Source organism: Lepisma saccharinum, chromosome 8, assembly GCF_977018435.1.
Source record: "Lepisma saccharinum chromosome 8, izLepSacc3.1, whole genome shotgun sequence".
Lineage (NCBI taxonomy): Eukaryota > Metazoa > Arthropoda > Insecta > Zygentoma > Lepismatidae > Lepisma > Lepisma saccharinum.
In genome coordinates this window covers 25,596,175-25,623,575 of record NC_139236.1, presented here as the reverse complement: position 1 = coordinate 25,623,575, position 27,401 = coordinate 25,596,175, and the positions used below count along the sequence as shown (strand labels likewise).

General features: G+C 36.5%; 1 protein-coding gene across 1 annotated transcript in view; it reads left to right on the top strand.

Moving 5' to 3' along the window:
- The window catches only part of Ilk (integrin linked kinase), a 113,203-nt gene that overhangs the window by 73,935 nt on the left and 11,867 nt on the right, over window positions 1-27,401 (top strand). Inside the window, exons 4-8 of the mRNA XM_083126353.1 lie at window positions 9,259-9,339; window positions 13,450-13,645; window positions 18,075-18,318; window positions 19,317-19,416; window positions 25,652-25,782. Coding sequence (XP_082982479.1) covers window positions 9,259-9,339; window positions 13,450-13,645; window positions 18,075-18,318; window positions 19,317-19,416; window positions 25,652-25,782 — 752 coding nt within the window. The remainder of the gene's footprint in view (window positions 1-9,258; window positions 9,340-13,449; window positions 13,646-18,074; window positions 18,319-19,316; window positions 19,417-25,651; window positions 25,783-27,401) is intronic.

The window sequence follows — 27,401 nt, the reverse complement described above, 5'->3', positions numbered from 1 at the left end:
TGGTTTGTTGTTAATAATATTTCATATATTAGTTTTATAATTTATTAAAATTGATGTAAGTGAGGTTCGTAAGTAGTAGTATAGGCTTAATAATGATATACTAATTAGGATTATGATTATAATTAATTGCCTAAGGTTGGTTGTTTGAATAATAACTATTCATTTTGGTAAAAACCCTAGTAGTGGTGGTAGTCCACCAAGAGATAGTATTGATATAAATAAGGACATTTTTTTAATTGGAGGAAGTTTTAATATGAACAGTTGATGGACGTAGTATGTCTTGTTTATTGAAAATAGTATAATGGCAGAGGTAGTGATAAGGATGTATAGTAGTAAGTATGTTAATCAGGTGTTATCTTCTGATGTTATTCTTAGAATAATTCATGATATATGGTTAATTGATGAAAAGGCTATAATTTTTCGTAATGAGGTTTGATTTAATCCTCCAATTGCTCCAATAATTGCTGATGCTCTAATTGTTAAAATTAGAATTATGTTTAAACTGTCGATTACATAACTAAGTAATATTGATGGAGCAATTTTTTGAATAGTTGTTATTACTAGACAGTTAATTCATGTTATTCCTTCTATAACTTCTGGTATTCAGATATGAAATGGATCAGCTCCTATTTTTATTAATAAAGCTATGGTTAAAAGCTGGGTCTGTATATTGAAATTTACTGAATTAATTATAACTAATGCTGCAGCCAAAATTATTGATGATGCTAATGCTTGAATTAGGAAGTACTTAAGTGATGCTTCTGTATTTCATTGATTATTTGGTGTAGAAATTAATGGAATAAAAGATATTAAATTAATTTCTAAGCCTATTCAGGCTCCATATCATGAGGTGGAAGAAATAGAAAGGAGGGTTCCTATTGTGAGGGTCAATAGGAATATTATTTTTTTGGGGGTTGTGAGCATTAAAAAGTGAAGGATTAATTATAAACCTTCATATGTGGCGTATGAGCCCTCTAGCTTAATTAGCTTACCTTTTTATTATATTTTGGTGTATGATGCACTATGGGGTTTGATACCATTGGAGAAAGTTTAATTCTTTCAATTATAAAAAATGAATTTTATTCATAATAAAATAATAAGAACATGTTAAATTTCATGTATACTTTACCCTATCATGGTAATCCTTTTTCAGACATCTTATTTATAAAAATATTATAATAGTGGGTTAATAATATTATTTATTGGACTTTTATTTTTATGGTTAATAAAATATTATTAAATAATATAAAATACTTCAGAATTGTTTTTAATTTTACCTAATTTTTTTTAAGTGTTTGTAGTCTAACTTAAAGTAATTGACTTACTTAATATGTCATTTTAACACTTATTGAGTTTAGAGAAAAAAGAAGTTAATATATCTATATAGAACACAATTTTGAGGGAAAAAAAATTGTGTTCTATATAGTATGGGAAAGTGAGTAGAAATTAAATGAGGGGAAATTTTCGTGAAATAATTCCTAATTATAATTTAATTTAATTTAATGCATATTATATGATAATAAAGAACCTCTCTTTATATTTTAAGGTTAAAGTTTTATTCTAGCTTAAATTTCCTTAGTTAAATTTTACATATGTATTTGTTAAAGAGAGGTAGAATTTCCGTCAATTTTTTATGGGTTGAGATGGTATATCTGAATTTAGGTCGCAGTGTGTGGGTTTGTTTAATTTTAATGTAAATTAGATTACAGGATTTTAAATTTTAATATTTATTTTGTCCGGCTAAATTCGTGCCAGCTGCCGCGGTTAGACGTGGGGACATAAGTGGAAAGCTGTTGGCTTAATTGTAGTAATAATTGATTTTTGGTTGTTTATATTTTATTTATTAGGTGAAATTTTTAATATAATTTGTTCTTTATTTTTATTAATTCTATAAAGGTGGTGTATTAAACTAGGATTAGATACCCTATTATTATCATTGTAAATTTGGTCTGAGTAGTATTAGTTATGATCTTGAAACTCAAAGAATTTGGCGGTGCTTTATTCTATTTAGAGGAACCTGTCCCGTAATCGATATTCCACGTTTTATTTAGCCTATTATTGTAAATATCAGTTTGTATACCGCCGTAATTTGAATATTTAAATATATATATTTTTTTTTTCTATTGAAATATATTTCAGGTCAAGGTGCAGTTTATTAGTAGGGGGAGATGGGTTACATTGTGTTGATTTGGATAATATATTGAAAATATATATTTGAAATTGGATTTAATTGTAATTTTGTTTTAGAATAGCATTTTGATTTATTAGCTCTAGGGTATGCACACATCGCCCGTCGCTCTCATTTATATAGGTGAGATAAGTCGTAACATAGTAGGTGTACCGGAAGGTGTGCCTGGTTTGATTAGTATCAAAATATTTCTGTTAGTTAGAATATTCATTTACATTGAGTAGTTAGTCGTGCGATTCGACATATTTTGATAGAAATTTTATTACTATTTAAATTTTGTTTATAAATTGATTAGATATGAAAAGTAATTTTATTGGGGTTGGTTGTATACTTAGTATATATAAATTAGTTTGTTATAGGTTATTAGTACAGTGTTGGGATTTATTAAATATATGAAATATTAATTTTTATTATAGGAGATGTTAATAATCGTACCTTTTGTATCAGGGAGGATTAAATTTTAATTGAATATTCTGTTTTCTCGAAAGGTGAGGAGCTAGTAGGTTAATTTTAAGGTAAAAGTGTTATATTTTTCTGTTAAAATTGCTATTTGTAATAAAATGTTATTCGACTTATCTTATATCTAGTTATTGGGGAATTATATTTAATGTAGTTTTACATTTTAATATTTTTTATATTAATATATATATTATAATATTAATGTTTAGTTATGACCAGGGGGATGTGCTTCTGGTCGATATGTTGGTTATAACTTTATAGTAAACTATTATATTTGTTGGTTTGGAGATTGCTAATTTTTGTAATTTTGTTATAATTTATTTGGAATTTTATTAAAAATTTAGTTTGGTTTTACTTGTTTACCTAATTATATCTTTTAATTAGTTTTATTTGGAAATTATGATTCTATTAGTATATTTAATTAATTAATTAGAGGAATTAGGCAAAATTTATTCTCGCCTGTTTATCAAAAACATCTTTTCATGATTTTATATGAAGTATAACCTGCCCAATGACGCTTGTTTAATGGCCGCGGTATTTTGACCGTGCGAAGGTAGCATAATCATTAGTCTCTTAATTGGGGGCTAGAATGAATGGTTGGACGAGGAATAGACTGTCTTTAATTAATTAGTATATAATTTTACTTTAAAGTGAAAAGGCTTTATTTTTTTAAGGGGACGATAAGACCCTATAGATCTTTATATTATTTTAGTAATGTTTTGATTAGTAATATAATTATATATGTTATTAAATAATATTTTGTTGGGGTGATGGGAAGATAATAATTAACTCTTTTTTATTTAATGTTCAATAATTTTTGTTATTTGGATCCATTTTTAGTGATTTAAAGAATAAGTTACCTTAGGGATAACAGCGTAATCTTTCTTGAGAGATCATATCGACAGGAGGGGTTGCGACCTCGATGTTGGATTAAGATATCATTTGGGTGTAGCATTTCAAATTTGATGGTCTGTTCGACCTTTAATTTCTTACATGATCTGAGTTCAAACCGGCGTGAGCCAGGTTGGTTTCTATCTCTTAATATTTAAAGTGTTTCAGTACGAAAGGACCAAATACTTATATTATATATAATAATATTGATTAATAATAATTACTATTATGGCAGAGAAGTGCATTGAATTTAGAATTCAAAAATAAAGATAAATTTCTTTTTATAGTAAATGATATTAGACTTATTTATTGGAGTTATTTCTTTTATTATTTTAGTTGTATGTGTTTTAATTAGAGTTGCTTTTTTTACTTTATTTGAGCATAGGGTTTTAGGATATATTCAGATTCGTAGGGGTCCTAATCGGGTTGGAATTTGTGGTATTTTTCAGCCTTTTGCTGATGCAGTTAAATTATTTACTAAGGAGCAGACACTACCTACTTTGAGAAATTATTATCCGTACTATATATCTCCAGTTTTTAGTTTATTTTTATCTTTGTTGGTTTGGGTTGTTTTTCCATATCATACCTTATTATTTAATTTTTATTTGGGTGTATTTTTCTTTTTATGTTGTATGAGAATGGGGGTATATAGAGTAATATCTGCCGGGTGATCATCTAATTCTAATTATGCATTGCTTGGAGGTCTTCGAGCAGTTGCTCAAACTATTTCCTATGAGGTTAGATTGGTGTTAATTTTATTATCTTTTATTTTTTTAATTGGTGGTTATAATTTACTTTTATTTAGTATTTTTCAGGATTATTTATGATTTATTTTTATTGCCTTACCATTGGCTTTAGCCTGATTGAGTTCTTGTTTAGCTGAAACTAATCGAACTCCTTTTGATTTTGCTGAAGGAGAGTCTGAGAGGGTTTAATGTTGAGTATATTGCTGGGGGGTTTGCTTTAATTTTTATATCTGAATATGCTAGTATTTTATTTATAAGTGTTTTATTTAGAATTTTGTGGTTGGGGGGATACCATTTTTCTTATTTTTTTTAGTTGAGGGTTATTTTTTTAGGATTTATTTATATTTGAATTCGAGGTACACTACCACGATTTCGTTATGATAGGCTTATATATTTAGCTTGAAGGAGTTTTCTTCCGGTTTCTTTAATTTTTTTTTTGTTGTTGTTGGCTTTAGGGGCTTAATTGTATCAATTTATATTTAGTTGCATAATAATTAGAATGTGAAGACTTCTAGAATATTTACATTCTATTTTATGTTTTCAAGACATACACTTAAAGTTTCAGTCAAGAAGTCATTTTTTTAAAATTTTATCTCATAATAGTAGTGTTGCGGGAGATATAATGAAATATATAAAATATATAATTGTTAATACTTGTCCAGTAGTGATGTATGGAGTTTCTACTGGTCGGGCTCCAATTCAAGTTAATAAAATAAAGGTTGCAAATATTAATCAAAATAATATTTGATTTAAAGGGTAGAATTGTAGTCCACGAAAATTTCTTTTATGATGTATGGGTATAATAAATAAAATTATAATAGATAATACTAGTGCTACCACTCCTCCAAGCTTATTTGGAATTGATCGTAGGATGGCATATGCAAATAGAAAGTATCATTCTGGTTGAATATGTACTGGAGTTACTAGCGGGTTTGCTGGGGTAAAATTTTCCGGATCTCCTAGGGTTGTTGGAAATATTAATGAGAGTTGTATTAATCTTAAAATTGTAATTATAAATCCTAGCGTGTCTTTTATGGAGAAGTATGGATGGAATGGGATTTTATCCATGTTACTATTAATAGATAGTGGATTATTAGATCCGGTTTGATGTAAAAAGAGTAAAAGAATTATGGATATTGCTCTTAAAATAAATGGTAATAAAAAATGAAAGGCGAAGAATCGGGTTAATGTAGCACTATCTACTGCGAATCCACCTCAAATTCATTGAACTAGTATAGTTCCTAAGTATGGAATTGCAGAAAGCAAATTAGTAATTACTGTAGCTCCTCAGAATGACATTTGACCCCATGGTAGTACATATCCAACAAATGCTGTTGCTATTGTTGTTAATATAATTATAACTCCAATAGATCATGTGTGAATATATAAATAGGATCCATAATATATTCCTCGTCCAACATGTATATATATACAAATAAAGAATATGGAGGCTCCATTGGCATGAATAGTTCGTAATATTCATCCATAGTTTACATCTCGGCAGATGTGTATTACTCTAGAAAAAGCTAAGTCTGTTCTTGAAATATAATGTATTGCTAAAAAAAGTAATTATTTTTATTAACCCATTTCTGCCCAAATTATTTTTTGTTTGAAATATCTTATATCCTTTACCTATCTTTGTAATTTAAGTGTAAAATTAACAAAAAATCACGATTTTTATTTTTTCAATCAATAGAATTTAAGTTGCAGCATGTTGACAAATGTCGACAGTGCCTATGAACGACACCATTAATTTTTGATTACGTAATGTGATAAAATATTGCAAAGTATGCAGATATTTGGCAGAAATTATAAGTAAATGTAATACTTTTTTATTTGTGTAAAAGTTTGTATCATATATATACAGGTATTGGACAAAATAATGGAAACGCCTGTGGAAGTCGGAACATCATGTATTAATACGGTCTGGGGCCACCTTTAGCATGCAATACAACTTGGATTCGAGACGGAATAGACCGATACAAGTCCTGAATGGTGGTGAGTGGAATTTGAAGCCATTCTTCATGCAGCACAGCCTCCAGCTCAGGTAGAGACGAAGGAGGTGGAAATCGACGCCGAACCCTGGATTCCAAAACAGCCCACAGAGGCTCGATGATATTCAGGTCTGGGGACTGGGTGGGCCAAGGAAGATGTTGAACCTCATAAGCATGCTCTGGAAACCACTGTTGAACAGTGCCAGCAGTATGAATGGGGGCCATTATCATCCTAGAAGATGGCATTCCGGTTTGGAAATAAGGTTTGCACCATTGGGTGGATCTGGTTACCCAAGAGTTCTCTATACACTGCTTATGAGACCCGACCGTGTAATGTGACAATGGGGCTGCCGAATACCATGATATAGTGCCCCAGACCATAATAGAGCCGCCACCATGTTTGACAGTCGGGCGGTGACAGTCCACATCGTATGCTGCCGAGGGTGTTCGCCATACAAACATGCGTCCAGTAGTGGGGAAGAGGGTAAAGGTGGACTCGTCTGACCAAATGACATGTTTCCAGTCCTCCAACGTCCAAGTTTTGTGGTCATTGCATCATGCATGTCACCTTTGAGCACTCGTCTCAGTTATTAGGGACTTGGCAATAGTAACATGCCCATGGATACCCATTTGATGCAGTTCCCGCCTCACTGTTTTGCATGACACGGGGTGTTTAGGTGCTGATTAAGTTCTGTAGTCACTTTGGAGGCCATTGTTTTCTTCTTCAACGTCACAGTACGCTTCAAGGCCCGGCGGTCCCTTTTCTGCAGCTTCGTCTTTCAACCACTATTGTGCTTAGCAGACCCTGTTTCACCGTGCACTGTGTATGCGGTCATGACTTTCGAGACCGTGCCTCGTGTTACACCGCATAACTTTGCTGTTTTGCTCACAGATGCTCCAGTGAAACGGGCACCAACAATTCGACCTCTTTCAAACTCGTGTTTCCATTATTTTGTCCAATACCTGTATAGATATATATATATATATGCATATTTCAATAATTTAGAAAAATATATGTCTTATTTTTGTGGCACATATATCAAATCCATGACTACAGAGACGCCTACTCCCATCTCTGGAATTGTTGTTTCCAGTCTATGCATCTTGATAAGGCTCTCTGGTACATTGTATCCAGAAAGGAATATTATTGCAATGAAAGGCTTGAGTCCACTTTGCAAAGTGTAAAACATATTAAAAGGGTAGCTTTGTTTTTTTAATTTATTACCTTTTTTTCTTTCTCTACAGCAAACTCTGGTTTGATACCCGGTGGAGGCACATAATAGTTCGGATCCCACTTTTAAATTGTAGTTCCAGTCCTGATTAGTCGATCTGTGTATAAAGTGAACTCAAAACAACAATTCAATCAATCTACAGCAAACTGAATTGTGGATTGAATTTCATCTTAAAAAACATTTGAATATTTGAACCAGTGTAAAATCATTTTGAAGTAAATCAGGACATGTGAACTCCAAAGAAGATGTATTTTCAATGTCACCTCTTTCACCCACTGATGAACTCGAAGCTTTTTTCTTTGGCATGATGGCGTTACTTTTACTTCAGCCTTGCGTTAAGTGCTTGTGTTACTGTTTTTATCAATAATTTCGGATTCTGAGCTTGTTGCTATCTGCCTCAATAGCTTTCACTGAGGAATTCTAACTTCAAATTCAATCGCATCAGCCACTGAAATACGTAGATACAGCACTAACATCACTTCTAGAATCATCGGGTTCACCATTTCTCAACTGCGCCATTCCATCTTCAATAATTTTGGAGTAGACTAACGCAGCACAAGTCCGAAGTTGGTTACCAGAAAGTTTATAATTCTATCATTATCACTGTCACCATCACACAGAACAGCAAACTCAAGCAGCTCAGTAAAAACGGTTGTATCCAAGAAGTAATGTGTCGTCTAATATGGAAGAATCTGTTCTATAATCAATCCAGAAAAAGTTTTGCCAAAATTACGATATTTACTCATGTATAATATGCACTTTTTTCGAAACTTTTTGTCCCCACACAGTGTGGTGTTTTATTGGTTATTTTGTACAATATGAACATTATCCCCTTCAATGTACTCCCCTGCCCTGTTGATACACCGCATACGAATCTTCCATTTCTGGAAGCAGTGCTGGAAATCATTTTCCGAAACCATGTTCATGATCTCCCTCGCTTTTGTTTTCACACATTCTACAGTCTTAAATCTTGTTTCTTTCATTGCTGATTTGACCTTTGGGAATAAAATAAAGTCGCAGCAAGCAAGATCCGGTGAATAGGGTGGATGTTCTAACACTGAGATCCCATACTTTGCCAATAAAGCCTTCACTGACAATGCGATGTGGGCAGAAACATTGTCCTGATGAAGAATCCATGACTTGCTTTTCCACAAATCAGGTCGTCGTGTTCTTACTCGCCCACGAAGGGTCATCAGCATCATAATGAAATATTGTTGGTTGACAGTTTGACCTTCGGGTACACGATTTGAATCAATTCACCGACATTTGCAATGTTTGATTCCTTTTTTGACGTGAAAGACCGTCCAGGATGCTTGTCGTTCGCAATCACTTCTCGTCCGTCTCTGAACCTTTGAAACCACTCAAATACTTGATTGCGTGATAAACACACATCTCCGTACACTTCCTTCCACAAACCATACGTATCTGTGGCGGATTTTCCAAGTTTTATAAGAAACTTCAGATTGATATGCTGTTCCACTTTCACACTTAATTTCTTTTCCAACGGAGTACACATGTACAGTTCACTTCGTCCACAAACTACAGAAGAACTGAGCGCCGTGCACCCTGGGCAGTCACACAGCCGGTAGGCAAGATATCACATTATACACCCATGCACAGTGTGTGCCAAAAGTAAATTATATTTCTCACAAAATCTTTCTCTCTCTCTCGTTTTCTTTTTTTTTCTTTCTTTCTTTTTTTTTACTTTATGATATGTAAGCTTACAATTTGCATTTCTTTATTTACAGAGTTGGCGGTTGAAACTGGACAGGATCTAAAGAAGATAAACTTTAAAGATCAAAGTTGGCTAGGATTAAAGACAAGGAGTCGTAAGTATATATAAGAAACAATTTCAGGTTGCAAGGGGTGATTCAACCAAATGTCAACCTCCCTTCCACACAGTATACCTTAGACTGCATATTACAAACTAGCAAGGCCCTGTTGTCTGTCCTTCTGCCAGTATGAGGGACACTACGAAAGTTTTGAGATAGGCTGTGTTATGGTTCATTGTTCCACTTCCAAGAGATGCGGTCGCCAGCAACATCTTAGCTGATTCGCCCGTGCAAGTTTCAACCTGCTTGGCTTATCGGTGTTGCTGGGAGGGTTTTGTTTGTTTCGATCCGAGTGGCATCAGTTGCCTGCAGATATGTAGCTGGGAAGAGATCACTTTCCTACTATTATTTTCTATGATTTCAAGAGTGGGTTAAATGAGACGCAGAGCCTTGAGCAATTGCAACAGGCTTTCGGGGACCTTGCTGCTTTCCATGCGACAATTTTTCAGTGGTTTTGAGAATTCAAGACAGGTCGAAACTCATTGGAAGGAGAGAAATGGGCTTCTGGCGATGACAGTGACTGTGGAAAACATTGTTGCTGTGTAAAAAATGGCTAGTGAAAACAATTGAGTGACATTTAAGAACAGTAAAGTAGCACTACAGATTGGATCGCCAGCATTGTCCAAGATCCTTCACGATTACTTAGGAATCAGGAAAGTTGCATCCCGATGGGTGCCTCACACGTTGGCAGTTGAACAAAAGCGTGTTTGTGTGGAATGGTGCTAAGAAATGCTCGCCAGATGTGACAGAGGTTACTCTGACATTATTATTGATGACGAAATCTTGATTTAACAGTTTGATCCAGAAAAATAAACATCAGTCGACAATGTGGATTTTTCCCGATGACATTCCACCAACAAAAGTGAAGCTACCCCGAAGTGTCGGAAAGAAAATGGTGGCAGCTTTCTCCTCCAAAATAGGTAATGTCACATTTTGTTCCTTTGGAGGATCAAAAGACTGTTACTGCTCAGTGGTTCACAACAGTTTGCCTACCAAAAGTTTTCGAGAAGCTTCAAGAATGGTTACCCAGGACAGGACCACAAGGGATCATCCTCTTGTATCACTTTGCGTCCCCCTACACATCCAACATGGAGTCCACAGAGGTTAAACTTATGACTCACAGCACTCAAGAAAAATGAGTGCAAAATCTGTTTTCAAAAATAGTTTACAAGAATGCAAAAGTGCATAGAATGTCGTGGCGAGTACTTTGAGAAAATACAGTAATGAAAATAATTTTATCTTTCTTAATTATTATGTATCTCTAAACTTTCGTAGTGACCCTCGTATAATTGTCTGTGGGGCTTGTTTTCTGTTCTGTCTATGTGTGTTTCATCTTATCGCCATTCATCCTCATTTTTGCAATTAGCCGAAAGTAGTAGAATTGTGATGTAAAATAAATGAAATCAATCAAAGAAACGGTTTCATAGCTTCAGTTTGAACAATTTGTATTTGGGGGTAATGGAGTTCTTTCCAAAATTCTAGTTGTTGTACCCCCATTCCATATTTCTCGCTAGATAGCACATCTTAAATCTTGGGACATCATTGCTTATACTTTTAGAGTGCTAGTGTTAATTAGTGTTGATTGCTTTAATGGCTGAAATTATTAAATTTACAATTATGGTGGCTGCAGTGGCTAAGTCGGTAACGTGTCTGACTACCATGCTCAAGGTCCCAGGTTCGATCCCCGGCCGGTTCAAATCCGGGAACTTTTCTAACGTTTGAAGCGGCTCTGGCGCTCACCCAGCATCGAATGACATGGGTATCTGGGGGAAACCCTGGTGGGTAAAGGCAGTCAGGGGCATGATGCTGATCACATCACCCCACTCATGACCGGATCAATAGAGTGTGGGGCGTTACCCCCCACACCCCTATATGCCTTCATGGCGTGGTGCTAAGCACATTGGAGCACTGTACCTTTTTTTACAATTATTGTTTTCTTCGTTGTTGGACAGATTGAAATGGTGAAAAATTAAACAATTTCTGCTGCTGAAAACGCGAAAGTTGTTAATTTTACTTGGTACTGCTGTTCTGCAATGTATCTATTTTGTATAATGCGAGTTTTGTTGATAGAAGTATTGCATTTGTTATCAATCAGTATTCATTTAAGGTATCTTTATGTTTTTAAAATGTTGCTAATGATGAGCTATTGCCACGTTTGAACATATCCAGATTAAGATTGGCCAAATTAGGCCAACCCCAGTTTCCCCATCTGTGTTTATTCAGGAAATTTACACATATTAGTGAACAGTTTTGATTAACATTTCTGGAAATGCCTGTGAAAGCCTACAACACTTCCATTAAAGCAGTTAAACTTTGTTTATTTATTTTTATTAAGGCTGAACCAGTACCAGTTTGAACTGATATTCTTATTGATACTGTTATATCTAGGGCTAGGATTTTGGTAAGGCAGAAACATTGCATAAGTAGATAGAAATGTGTTTTACACATAAGTGAATTAATTGGGATGCCTTTGTTAGGGCATTTTTTTTACCCTTTTTGGAGTAAAGGTTATTTTTTAAACTTTTTAAACCGTTTAAGTCATTTTAAAAGTCATTTTATGCATTTTTCTACATTTTGGTTAAAGAAGGGGCATTTTACATGCAAATGTAACCCGTTGAAGGAGAGATGTTCCCAACTCTCGTCTCATTGCCTTCAGTCAGTTCTGAATGACTGTGTTTGAAGAAACAAAGAAATTCTGTGCAGTATTGTTTACCTAAGCTGTTGACAATTCAGCTCAAGCAATGTGATTTCCCCCTCTATCAGTAAATATATTGTTGCCAGATGGATTATTGTTAAAAAACAAGGGGTACAAAGTTTTGTGCTCTGTATTGGACATTCTGTCAGGGAAGCAATTTGCACTCTATGGAATTGAAGGTAACTTAACAGCAAGTGCTATTGTTCATTTCAAGTACGCTGCTCCTCTTGTGTCAGTGGAAGTCAAGAGAAATTTTTCCATGTACAAGGCACTCTTGTCCGAAAGCCAACAATCATTCACTTTTGAAAATTTTCATATGATTTTCATTGTGTACTGCAACTCAGTACTTGAAGTGTACTTGTACTACCATACGCAATGAACATGTGATAGATACTGTAACGTTAATTAGTAATTTGAATTTCTCTTGGTAGTTTATAAATTTGTTTTACAAATCTTTCAGAATTTTCAGGTCATTTTTCTAAGTTTATAGAGCATTTTCTTGCATGTATTAGGTCATAAATGCATTTTTGAAAGTTCATTTTTTTGCAATTTTAAGGTCATCAAAATCGTAGCCCTATTTATAACAATTCAGAGCTGTTCAGAATAACAATAAATTGTAATATGTAAGTTTCCATTGGTGCTATACCAAAGAAATCTACAAGTGTTTTTCTATAAAATAATCACAACTTCACATGAGATAATCATTTGATCACAAAATCCATTTAAGTGTTGCAAAAATTAATAAATTTATTCATTGTGCCAAATTTCCAGGACAACCTTTGTGTTGATAAATATAGAATATTCAGGGGAGAAGCACACTCTGTGTATATATACTAACTAACTAACTCTCTAGCCTTCTTAAACCTGAAGGTTCATGGCTGCAGCAACACAGGCCTTCCATCTGTCCCTATCTTGAGCAAGATTTATATACTCTTTTCCATCCCTACAGATTTTCTTTAGGTCCATCTCAACGTTGTCCCTCCGTCTTCGTCTTGGCCTTCCTACAGGTCTTTTACCATCAGGTTTCCCAACAAGAATCCTGTAAACTCCTCTTTCCTCTCCCATTCGTGCCACATGGCCTGCCCACCTAAGTCTTCTTGATTTAATCAATCTAATAATATCTGGACATGAATACAAATTTATGTAGTTCTAAATTATGTAACCTTCTCCACTCACCTGACTCCTCATCCCTTTTAGGTCCAAATATTTTCCTAAGTATCTTATTTTCAAATACTCTGTATATATACTCTGTGCCAAATTTGTGTGGTCAATCACAAACTAGAAATAGTATTATTGTCATGATTATTATCATACTTTTTTATTGGTATTGCGAATTTGAATTTGCACCAGTGTAATGAAAGTTCAATTGTATTGGGCTCCAAGTCACATTAATGTTTATTTTTTTCTCTCAGGTGATGCCACATTGTCTCGGCACAAAGGCATAAATATCAATGATCTTTCTCTCCACACAAAAATTTCAACTACTCCATCTGGTGAGACATGGAGAGGGCGATGGCAGAAGAATGACATTGTTGCAAAAATCCTGGCTATCAGAGAGTGCACTTCACGAGTTTCAAGAGATTTCAATGAGGAGTTCCCAAAACTCAGGTTAATAGCAAAATTTTCCTCAAGCAAATTCACTTTTTACCCCAAGGCTTGAGCAGTCCTATCACCTTTCAGTTTCCACCTGAAGCATTAATGTTGATAAATTTAATATGTCCATCTGAACAGGCTGCAAATATTTCACGTGAATGAAAATAAATCATTCCTTATGTAGTCTTTGACAAAGTTAGATAAAGATATGTTTAATAAACAATGTTGCAAAAAAATAATAATAAAATTGCCAATAATTTTACCATTTCTATTTATGTATACATAGCATGTAACTTAGTGCAGAACTCTGTCATTTCATTGTAATTTTTATAAATGAAGGGTCAGGGTAAAGAAAAACAGTAAAGTCAATTTTCTGATTTAAGCGAGGTAGTGTTGTTCTTTCGATCCAAGATGGAGAAAGGCATGGTTGAGAGGTATGGAATGGGGAAAAAACCTTATACCTCATTACCAACTTGCTTCTTTCCCCCGTTTCATACCTCTCAGCCATGCATTTCTTCATCTTGGGTCAAAAGAACAACACTACCTTGCTTAAATCAGAAAATTGACTTACCTGGTCCCCCCCCCCCACCCCCGACCCTTCAAATATAAATTTATAATTCATAATTCCAATGGTGAAGTGTGGTCTTAGAAGGAGACAAGCAATGTAGTACTTACATTAGCATATCCGAAATAGGGGGAGAGGGTCTAAAATAAATTATACCGCTCAGTTGCCCTAGTTTTCCTAGAAGATGGTAATGATATCCCTCAACTCCCCTCTCAATTCCATGCTCCTTATTTCAAAATTCTTGGTCATGTTATTGACATAGTAAAACATTTGCTATTACTTCCATCTTCCTGTATACTGTACAATTAAAAACATCCAAGTTTGTCTTGAAACATTCGCAACACAACAAACAAAAGGAGGGTTGCTATGCATCTGGAAAACCTGGAAAACGGGGAAATGTCAGGGAATTTTGCAGATCGTCTGGAATGTAGTACATGCATTTTGAAGTCTGCTCGAGAAAAAGTTGCAAAATGAACAAGTTGTTCATTTCCACTTCCAAGAAAGATTCAGTTCAGAAACTTGTTCTTATGATTCTTAATGTTGTGCACAATTATGGTTCCTTCAAATTTCGGTAATACGTTTTCACTTTTATACTAGATTTTAGAAAGAATATCAAAGTAAAACTTGTAGTCCAGATATCTGATTGATAACTAAAGTACATTGACAATGTGATCATAATTATCGGATAGGTTGGTGAAGAAGAGGTTATCATCTATTTTTTTATAGATCTTAGTCTTGTTGGCATTTCCTATTCCTATATGCAACAAAAAATTTCTCCAGATGCTGTGTACTTACTTATAAATGTAAACAGAAAGCAGCATTTTCTACGACACTATAAATCCGCTAGAAAGTGAAAAATTTTATATGGTAGATTATGTTGTGTATGAACTTTTTCTGTTGTTTTTAGATTCTGGAGATGTAATGTACCTTTATTACCTTAGCCTGAAGGCTACAGGCGAGTGATTATAGCCCTCGACACATTTGATGCCGATTGTAATTTTACATTTTTCTTCAAGTTTTCAGGTGTTTTTGTGCATGCAGAATGTAATTTGCTTTAAAAAAACCTGTGAAAATAATATTCACAATAATTAACAGATCTATATACAGGGTGATTATAAAGTTTCGACCCATTTTTGTGAAAACGGTTCATTTCTTCTTTCTCTTGTATGTGATGTGAAAGATGCTGACTACTGAAGAGAGAATAGCTGTGCTGTGTGGATGTTTGTGGGGATTAAGATTGAAAGAGGTCCAGACAATGTTTGAAAGAAATGTAACAAACCTGCTCCAACCAGGGCTAATATCAGGTTACTGGATCAAAAATTCAAGTGAGCAGGTTCTGTGCACAATGCTAAATGTTTAGGAAGGCACAGCATAGGAGCTGAAACTGTACAACGGGTGGAAGATGCCATCACCAGAAGCCAAAAAGCATCAACAAGAAGGAGACTAAGCCGGGAGCTGTTTTTACCACAACTGGCTGTGTGGAAGACACTCCATTACACCCTAACAATACGATCATACTACCTTCATATGGTGCACAAGTTAGAAAGGAAGGACCATGCTGGTCGCGAAACAATGCGTGCAGAGCTGTTACAGGCAGTGGAGGAGGAAGATTTGATGCAACACGTGTTGTTTAGTGATCAAAATGCATTCCACGCATTTGGAGCTGACATCAAATCACAGGTGTACAGGGTGAAGATCCCCTCTCTTTAGTAGACCTACCTACGTCTACATATCCAGCATGCTGTGCTCAACCTGACAATGGTCTCAAAGATGTTTGGTGAAATGGTGGCTTCATCAGAATTCATGTGTAGACATTCAGGCTCATATGGAAGTATGATGAGGTGACACTTTCATGGATTTTCTCCTGTACACCACTTATCATGCCCGATATTTTTTCTTTCAATGTTGATTTTGTGTTTCCATGTACTCGGGAATTCATTCAATACATTTGTTCTGATCTCAAGTCTCTTTTTCTGAAAAATGTATCGAGACTTTATAATCACCCTGTATTTGATTGAAAAAGACAAGGTTCAAAAGTGAAAATCATGATAATTAACATGTCTGGAAAAATTTCATTTTTGGACTGGAAAACCTGGAAATGTCAGGGGAATTTCATAATCAAAAAATCGTAGCAACGCTGAAAAGAGAACATCCACTGCAACTATGTTTTCTTCCTACAACTACAAATCAATAGATATTCCACCAAGCCCCGGTGGCGCAGTGGTTGCATCGTCGCCTTGTAAGCAAGGTGTCCGGGGTTCAATTCCCGGTAGAGGCACATAGTGGTTAGGATCCCACTTTAAACTGTAGGTCCAATCCCGATTAGCCTTACTGTGCATAAAGTGGAGTTATAACAACAAATCAATCCAATCCAAAACAAGCTCCGAAAATAACGGAAAAGTGATACGAACCTCATTGCACAAATTATAGTTCATGGAAGAGTAAAAGAACCGACATGAAACTTAAAATTAAATTATGAAAGAAATGCACAGGGGAGCCCCCACCCTTGTAATAAAGTGTAAAAATTTTCTTTGAAGCAGTATTTCTTCATTTGTGGATGTATTTCAACAATGTAATATTTACAATGTGTGTGATATTTTAAAGTACATACTATGTAGATGAAGGAGGGAGTTCTTACATTTTCCTACATTTTTGCACATTATTATTATTATTATTATTATTATTATTATTGTGACCCAAATTATGTTAATTCTTTGTTATTATATTTTTTATTGCAAATGTAGAGTATATTACGTTTTTCAAGAAATAACTAAACAATAATGGAAGGCAATAAAGGCCATAAAGCTTAACAATTTAATCAACTAACCGCTGTCTTTGTTGATTTCTTCATTATTACGTTCATTGTTAGAGTAAGTAAAATATCAGAAAATATTAAAATTACGTTCAGTATGTACAATTGTCAAAATAATTACAAATAAAACATACCGCTTGAAAAAAATATTAGATTTTATCACAAGGGGGCGATTCTTTTTTGCCACGGAGTGCACTTGCACTCGAGATCTGCAACTTGCAGATGTTACTCTGGAAGAATTATTGTGGTTACATGTATATGCACTCTTGGACCCTGTATCACAGGATCATTACTACCAAACATTCCCCCCCCCCCTTCCCAGATACTCTATTAGGGGGTCAAAGAGGTGAAAGGTTCAGACTGCGGAGGATGTGAGATTAATTTATTACAGTATTTCCACTGAAATGTGTAGAGTTTTTAACAAATTTCAAAAGGTGAAAAGAATGGACTTTGTCTCTCTAAACCAGGCTACACACTGATCTTTTTCCTGTGGCACCCATATTTTTCGTCAAATCTGCGTCACCTGGAAAATAAAAAAACTTTTGAGTTTTCTTGTCACATGTTGAAAACGATTTGTCATTATCTAGTATAGTTTTCAAGTCTAAAGTTGTAAAGATAATTTGTGGACACCCTGTACATATTACTTGTACTTATGATAAAATAGATAAATGTGGTTGTAAAGTATGGATTGGATGGAGTAATTGGTACTCTTATCAGTACTTGATATAATTTTATGTGCAAAATTTTATGTTTATAGATGTAAATTTATATGCTTTTGTTTTGTAAAGGAAGTTTGGCTACACCTTTTTCTAAGGCAAAATCTTTTGCAATCATTTTGTCATGCACAGTAATTAAGGGGGAGAACCACAGGTTCTTCAAGTTTGATATCACAATTTTAAATTGTATTGGTAGAATGTCAATTATGTCTGTACTAGATTGTTATCTGCAAAAAATTCCATGCCTGTCCATCCATGTTATAAAAGTAAGCTAGTTTACAAAAAACGATTGAATAATATTCTTCATTTTTTTATTGCATGGCATTTAAGTATTAAATGTTTCTTTTCTAGGATATTTTCGCACCCGAACATTCTTCCTGTTATTGGATGCTGCAATTCGCCTCCAAATTTGGTTGTCATCAACCAGCACATGCCAGCTGGATCTTTGTACACTTTTCTTCATGAAGGCACGGGAGTTGTCGTCGACACGGTCCAGGCCCTTAAGTTTGCGCTGGACATTGCCAGAGGAATGGCATTTCTTCACAGCTTGGAGCGTATCATACCACAGTATCATCTCAGCAGTCGTCATGTCATGGTAAGTTGTTACATTAGAAAGGAATGTAAAAGAGGGTATTTTTTAAAGCTTCACCCTGCACATTGTAACATGCTGTGCATGCACATGGGGGCAGCTGGCGTGGAGGTAGAGTCCCACACATTCACGATCTCGGCCATTTGTTGAGTGTGATGTGATCAGCGCCACAATCTGGCTGCCTTGTATTAATATTAACATCACCCAGGATTGCCCCCAGGTACCCATTTATTGAGGGAAGCTGAAATCAGTTATATTTTGTATTATCTTTGCGCATTATGACATGTAGACTCAAAAAATTAAGATTTTATTTTCCATATTTGTATGTGTGTTAGGTTTTGGCTCAATTTTACATATTTAGTTATTTTTACATATTATTTCCATGTTTCAGAATTTTGCTCAATATATACTCCATATTCGTGCAATAACTGCATGTGCCCATGTGCCCAAAAGAGTTGGGTGAATTTCTTGCAAATATCTGAAAAAGCCTGAAGCGACGTTAAAGCAATACAAGTTTTTCGGCATTTTTTATACCGTCAAATTGCGTTAATTACAAGTTTTCTGTCATCCGAACAATATATTTTTTTCTAATTTTATACCTCCCAAGTGTTTACTTTTGCCGTTGTAAAATACTTGAAATTCCTGTTTATTTACAATTAATTGTCAACAATAAAGAACAAGGGCTCAATCATTGGCTCCTGGTTGTTACAAATGTTATTTTGGCAATGTTGGAAGAGTGTCCCAAGTCGAGCAGCCCATTGCTAACCGCACAGCAGCACCAGAAGCAACCATTTTGTGGCACACATATGGGATTCACTTCTGGTTTTTCTTCAACACAGTCACAGTAATAGTGGCAATGCCAAGACTGTATTTTATGCAGCTCGTGTAGTGTCTTACGTTGTTAATTAAATGTAAATATTTAAAACCATATTTCAGGTAGTACGTTTATCATGCTTTGTGGTTTAGTTTGTATTTACTGTATGTGTTGTGCTTTTCTTTGGCAGATTGATGATGATTTGACAGCCCGAGTGAATATGGCGGATGCAAAATTTTCTTTCCAGGAGAAAGGAAGGATGTATTACCCTGCTTGGATGTCACCAGAGGGTAAGTACAATAAAGTCTAAAACTGTGTTCATCTTTCTTATGGTCCTGCTGATCTTTACCCCTTTTCAACATATATTTATTTTTAAAAATTCATGATGTGGATGTTATATTCCCTTACTTCTTTAGTTTCCCCAATTACGTAAAATCTAAAAGAAGTGAGGAGAGGTACATCTTATCTTTTGGCACAGTGGATGAAAATATATAGGACTACTTAAGTTGTAAACTTGTGTTAAATTTAAACACAAATTTAGTTCAATGTCCACAATATATTATAATGATGCGATCATTACTGGATCCTTTTTATGTTATAAATTGTATGTATGTGTATTTCTGTACTGTTTTTTTTTTTTGAACTCATGGTCGTTGGGATAGGTGGGTGTGTCGCTGGACAGCCGACCAGCAGAAGTTTCCTGTAACAGGTTATGTCATTAGTGGGACCTATGGCTCTCAGATGTTTGGCAGAGTACTGCGATGTAAGAGGTAGGGAGGGGCTATGAGAGCTTTCTTTTACTATGTGAACCAATGGGGATCTTCTTTCTTTCTTCTAATACATACACTTGATATCTTCGCACTATTTCAATAGTTTATTTCATGTGGGAAACCGGGGGTACAACACACGTACCTTCGGCCACTTTTTTTTGGTACTGAAGGGTTATTTTTTTTTTACTCGAATACTCCAGTGGCTACACGAGTCTACACACACACTTCGGGATGGTGGGGATAGGATACACTGAGATGGGGATTTTTTAGATTAACAGTCAAGTATTAACTTCTTACGTAAATAATTTATAACGAATAAACCTAATATATCAAAAGGAAAATGGGCATTATGATGATTTGAAGAAATACCTGTCTATTGACAGTTGCTACTGCTATAGTTCCACAGAACCTCAGATACTGCATGATTTTTGTTTTTTAACCTAGGGACAAACGTAAAAAAAAAATGTATGGGAATGTATGTTGAAGGTGTGAGGTGTAAATCACATAAATACACAATCTAAACCTTTACATATTGGGGGCCTGTCCGGGATATTTTTGTGAGAAGTACTGGAGGCATATGCTATTGTGAAGTGGAATGAAAATAACAGTTAAAAAAAATGGCAATTCAAATAGACAGGGAGCTCATTAGCAAGTTGCTAGGCAATGCGAACTTGGAAGGAAGGCCTGAGGAAAATATTGTGGGGGAACTTGAGAGACTTTCTCTAAATGTTACACAAGGAACTATGATTAAGACAGACGAGGAAAAATCAGCAAAATCTTTGAGAAAAGCAACATAAACATTCCGATCTTTAAGGAAAATGTCGGTGATGTAAGTCCACATAATTATTTGTATGAATTACGCAATTACCAGGAAGTTATGGAAATTGTGGATACTTTTCTATTAGATAGAATATTGCCTCTTTCGCTGAACGAAATATCTGCAGGCTGGTTCAGATTTTTGAGACTGTTCAGCATGTTTAGGGAATTTGAGAAGGCATTCCTTTAAGAATACATTAGCGTCGATTAAGACTCAGAAATAGCAATAATCATTCAGAATAATTACCAGTCACTAGACCAGTCCCTTTTTGCATTTATTTGGCAAATCAGGAAGTGTTCGCAATGAGGGAGAAACAGGAGACATCCAGCATGTTATGAAATTTTCCCATCTTAAATTTAGAATGCACCTGTACGACAGAACCTTTGCAACCTTGAAAGATCTGGAGACTCGCGCTATGGACATTTAAAAGAGAATTTATTCAGAGATCCTCTACTATTGTCCAGAAGTGAGAGATTACAATTTACCCCAGGTATCCGTGTTGACTTCATGGATTGACACAAAGCAATTAGCAGCCGCAGGGGCAATGAACCCTTTCAGTTGTGTGGGAACAGAAATGTGAAAGAGTGCTATAAATCTAGTTCTTTCCAACCGTCTAAGCCTTTCCGGGAATTTTGGAACCCTCTAAATCTTTAGGTGGCTGCGGTGGCTCAGTCGGTAATGCATCTGACTACCATGCTAGAGGTCCCGGGTTCGATCCCCAGCCGGTTCAAATCTGGGAACTTTTCTAACGATGGAAGAGGCCCCGGCGCCCACCCAGCATCGAATAACATGGGTACCTGGGGGAAACCCTGGGGGGTAAAGGCAGTCAGGGGCATGATGCTGATCACATCACCTCCACTCACGACCGGATCAAGAAAGTGTGGGGCGTTACCCCCACACCCCCTATACGCCTTCATAGCGTGGTGCTATGCACAGGGGAGCACTTCACTTTTTTTTTTACCTAAATCTTTACGATATTAACGATTCCGCAATATTTTCTAACAATATTTTGAACAACCATAAAAGTGAAGTAAGCTTTCCTGGCGATGAATGATGAAATGATTCTCTCTGGCTATCAACCAGGTGAGTTGTGGAAGAGATTCCAAGCTTTCGAGAGCTAATGTCACTCACATCTTCTACAAGGGTAGAAATCTCTTCCACAACTCACCTGGTCGATAGCCTGAGAGAATCTTTTCATCATTTGTCACCAGGAAAGCTTCAAGACTTACTTCAAGTACCTCTACAGGGAGGAAATGCTAGATCACATCCATAGATTCGAGGAATCACGGATCAAGAAAGCGAAACTACTCTCAAGCTTAGCTTTCTTACTTCAATGCAGAGACAAGAACGTCACTTCTACCCTGAAGATGAGAGTGACATTAGCTCTTGGAAGCTTGGAACCTTTTCCACAACTCACCTGGTCGATAGCCCGAGAGAATCTTTTCAACCATAAAAATGTTTGGCAACCCAAAGAACAACCTCATATATAACAATAACCCTTAACCTACAGGATTCTCACTTTATATTATTTGTGCTCAACACAGTCTTACGTCATTTATACAAGGAGGTAATGTGTAGTGAATGGTGTAGAGGTACTTAAAATGTCAAGTGAATCGTTTTTTTTCAAAAAGTATTTTCTGAGTTTAAGGCCATGCGGAACAGTATCCAAGGGACTCTTCCCAAGCTCTTCCCTCTGTAGCAGTGTTGTCAACGTAGCTCTCTTGGAGCCAGATCAGGCTCTTTTGTGCAATCATTTGGTGCCTGTCCCAGTGCCCCACTATGATGCCATCACTGGTTCCAGTGATATTGTTATAGTGATTGCATCGCCCCACCCCCTCTTATCTCTCCACCTTTTATTTATTTATTTATTTATATATATATATATATATATAGTGCTGTGTTTGACGTGAAATTCACATAATATTGCCATCAGGGAATCCTTTATTTTCGATTTCATAGGACAATCGGTGTATTATTGAGATGGGTGATGCTGCCGGATCTAGATGGTGAAAAGTAATTGTCATCAATTTAGAGTTAATGGTAATAGCAGCACCCCCACCCCTTTGACAACTAACATTACCCTAGGAGGCTCTTTGTCCAGCCTTCGTAACTATAGCTCCTTGAAGGTCAGTTTTAACTCCACTTAAGATGAAATTTAGTTCCTTTATGTGCATCAGGTTTGGCAACACTGCGAGGATGGCCGTAGAAGACAGGGAGAAATGCATTTGGCTTATGGTAGTATTATTTGATTTGTTCTCTTGGGAATATCAAACTTCCGATGGGATAGAAAAATATATCAATGGGAAGAGGGCAGTTTGAACATGCATTAGACCGGCAGAAAAGTTGAAACTTCCATTTTATTAGCCATAACTTGATGTTTAAGTTGATTTCCCATAAGGAATACATGGGATTCTGAAAATTCTTATTCATCATATTTTTCAAACACCGTGTCTAGCTTAATAAGCAGTATATTAAAAAAATGCTTCCACTTGCAACATGTGGAGAAATTCATACTCTTGCATACACCCAGTTTTTTTTAGAAGTAGTGCCCATTTAGGCAAAAGGTAAAAGGTAAAGGTTAGCACCACGCCATGAAGGCGTATAGGGGGTGTGGGGGTAACGCCCCACACTTTCTTGATCCGTTCGTGAGTGGGGGTGATGTGATCAGCGTCACGCCCCTGACCGCCTTTACCCCCCAGGGTTTCCCCCAGGTACCCATGTTATTCGACGCTGGGTGGGCGCCGGGGCCGCTTCCATCGTTAGAAAAGTTCCCGGATTTGAACCGGCCGGGAATCGAACCCGGGACCTTTAGCATGGTAGTCAGACGCGTTACCGACTGAGCCACCGCGGCCAACAAAGGTAAAGTGTTCCCCTGTGCTTAGCACCACGCCATGAAGGCGTATAGGGGGTGTGGGGTTAATGCCCCACACTTTCTTGATCCGGTCGTGAGTGGGGGTGATGTGATCAGCATCACGCCCCTGACCGCCTTTACCCCCCAGGGTTTGCCCCAGGTACCCATGTTATTCGACGCTGGGTGGGCGCCGGGGCCGCTTCCATCGTTAGAAAAGTTCCCGTATTTGAACCGGCCGGGGATTGAACCCGGGACCTTTAGCATGGTAGTCAGACACGTTACCGACTGAGCCACCGCGGCCACCTGCCCATTTAGGCAATATTGAACTAAATGCACAACTGGTGCGTAACTGTAACTCCTCACCTTAATGTATCCAGCATTGATCCCATATGACCCAGAGTAATCTACCAAATAATAAACCAAATTTCATAACTTAAACAATGAGACAGATATACTTGAAGAACTCAAAATTAACCCTTTCCGGATGTACCTGAAAATATAATTATTTTGGAAATCATAGAAAATATGTTACTATGTATGTTATTATTTATTTAATAATTTCTTCTGAAATCTACAACATCTTATCTTTCAACAGATTTATGATTTTTTCTTTAATAATTTTTTGAAAGTAAAGAAATAAACTGTAATAAAAGTTCCTGAAAATATACACGTATTTTCAATGCATAATATAGAAATAATTAATGAAAAATAATGAGAAAAACTTATTCTTGGGATTGAAATAGTCACTAAATGTTAAATCCGAAGTGGAATCCTCAGAAGAGGATAAACAAAAATGCAATGTAATTCGACATGAGTACAAGTAAAATTCAGCTACAAAGAAAATTGGATATATAGCCATTAGAATCTGAAAGAGGTGATTGCATCACACCTGCTAGAGATGCATTGCAATTATAGCCTGTTGTTCATTCACAATAGAATTTGATAGTGAACGTCGTGCTATGCCCTTCACCTGTCTTATTGAACTGTCGCTCATCCGGAAAGGGTTATGCAAAGTCAAATAACTACCAGACCACGAAGGCCTCAACAGAAATATACCAAGATACAGCATACTCAGCCTGTGTATATGATGTACGTCTCGGTCCCAAGTCAGCAAGGTTCTGCTTTGCCAAGTTTGGCAAATCAGCCAATGGCAGGGCTTGGTTTAGTCATCTGACATTATTCACAATGGCATGTATAAAAGGTTTGTTAGAAAAGTAATGAGACTGGCAACACTGTAATGAATCACGTGTTAGGAGGTAGTGTGTCTGATCTTGGCTGTTTGCCAGTACAAGTGTAGACATCAAAGCATGAGTAGTGTTAGGCCTACAGTCCATGAAGTAATTGTGTGTCATAGAGACGTGTTGTAGACAATGGAGTGTACACTTCAATAGCCAGTGATCCCTCCTCCCCTCGTCCAAAAAAAGCAAGAATGAGCAAGTCAAAAATCAAATCCATGTTGATGACTTCTTTTTGACAGTGAAGGGATCGTTTACAGAGAGTTTGTTCCTCCAGGGCAGACAGTTAATCAACATTTTTACCATGAGGTGCTTGACAGACTCCGCAAAGAGTGTGATGTATCCGCCCAGACATTGTCGACTCATGGATGCTGCATCTCGATAATGCTCCGTGTCACAATGCTCTCTCACTCACTGAGTTTTTGACACAAAAGGGCATTCCTGTGGTTTCACAACCCCCCTACTCACCTGATCTTTCTTTTTCGTAATTTTGAAATTGGAGATGAAAGGTCATCATTTTGGCAGTAACCACAACATCTGATGAGCCGTGAAACACCACTCGAGCACACTCACGTGGAACGACTTCCAACAGTGCTACCAAGACTGGCAGACACGTCTACGACAGTGTGTCCCAAGTCCCAAGGGAACTACTTTGAAGGAGACAACGTGGATTTGTGAAGGTTTTCTGGTGTACAGCTGTCCCAGGCACAGTCTCATAACCTTTCTAACAGACCTTATAGACCAGTTCAAAATGTAGGTTTTTCAGACAAAAGCACGTTGTTATTTAGCTGAATTTTGGTCTCATTCTGTTGCATTGCATCAAACTTGATAATGTAAATTTATTTTTAACAGCACTTCAGAAGAAACCAAGTGACATAAACTGGGAGGCATCTGATATGTGGAGCTTTGCCATCTTGCTGTGGGAGCTGTCTACCAGAGAAGTGCCATTCGCTGATCTTTCACCAATGGAATGTGGAATGAAGGTTTGTACATCAGCTTTTAATGTGTACAAGGAAAGTTACATGTTGCATGTTGGTAAAGATCATAGATACCGTATTTACTCATGTATAATGCACAATTTTTTTCCAAAAATTTTATCCCAAGAAACTGTTGTGCGTGTTATACATGTCCCCATTGATTTGAGGCTGGGGGAGCCCCAGAGCCACTTTATGTGGGGACAAGGCTGGAAAATTCTTACCTTATACCTGCCGCAAAATTAGTTTGGTATTGACGCTGGTGAAGCATGTGGGAAAATCGGGTCTACGTCACTGCGGGAGGGTGGGTTGCTGGCATGCGAGCCAATCAAAATCTTTCCAGTGCTTCACCCAAGCCCTGGTTACCTAGCAACAGAAAACGTTTATCTCGGTGTTGCCGCTTATCGGCCGATTCTTCCTGCGATCAGATTTCATGTTGTTGGGAGAGGGCATGTTTGTTTGTTGCGTTGCATTGCTGTAATATTTTAACCGGTCCGTTTGTTTAGTTTTTATTGTTTTTAGAGTATTCTGTGTTGTATATAGCATGCTGTTTTAGTGTGTTATTTTTTGTACATAATTTTCTATGTTCTGCTTGAGTGTGTCGTGAGCTTATGTGAAGAATGTCAAACACAGGAGGCAATACTCGAGATGACAATGTACCAAAGAGGCCATGCACTAAAAGAAGAAGGAATTCTTCTCAAAGGACAAACGCGGGAGATGGTTTGTTCTGAGGGCAAATAATTTAAGCAAGAGAAAAACAATGGGGGTCCAATCATTTCTGTAAATAAAGTTCTGGACAGGACTGCTGCTGCTTTCGGCATGTCTAAGAACAATATTGTTACCATAGGGAAAGAAAAATATAATGTGGTAGAAATAAGTAAATAAATAAATGCGAAGCTTCAAAACTGGAAACCCCAGGAAAGAAGAGGAATATGAGTAAACGCGTGACAAGTTTAGATACCTTTCAGCAAGATGCTATTCGTCGCCATATTTACTCTTATTATAGGAGGAAAAATCATCCCACTGTTGGGAAACTGCACATTTCGTTGAAAGATTCGGGACTTTTTCAAGGTGGGGAAACATCTTTAAGGACAGTCATAAAATATCTGGGATTCTCATACAAAAAAAATAATGGACGCAAAATAAAGTAAAGTATGGAGGCATATGGGGATGTGTAGGTAGGGCTCCACACATTCTCGACCTCGACCTATGCCATATTGTGGAGGTGATGCGGTAATGTGGTTCACCAACCGCCTTTACCGCAGGTTTGCCCCAGGTACTCACTTGGGCTGAGTCTACCCCGGAGCCGCTCGGGATATTTGAAAAAGTTCCACAAACCACCGAGGGTCTCACGCGTGAAAGTCAGATGCCCCACCAACTGGACTTTTGTGCAATTCAGTTGCGATATAATTGAAAGATGGGCAGACTTTAACGGCGACTTCGGAAAGAAATGATTATTGAAAGTGTATACGAGGGCCACTATTTATATTTTGAGCCTTGGCAACACTGATTGAAGTTAGGTGCGATTTGACGTTTGCACGGAATCGTCTGGCATTATTGACCATAACGTACTTCAAATGTTTTGTCAATAGCTTGATTTGTGTTGTTTATGTTGCCTTGGAGATTGC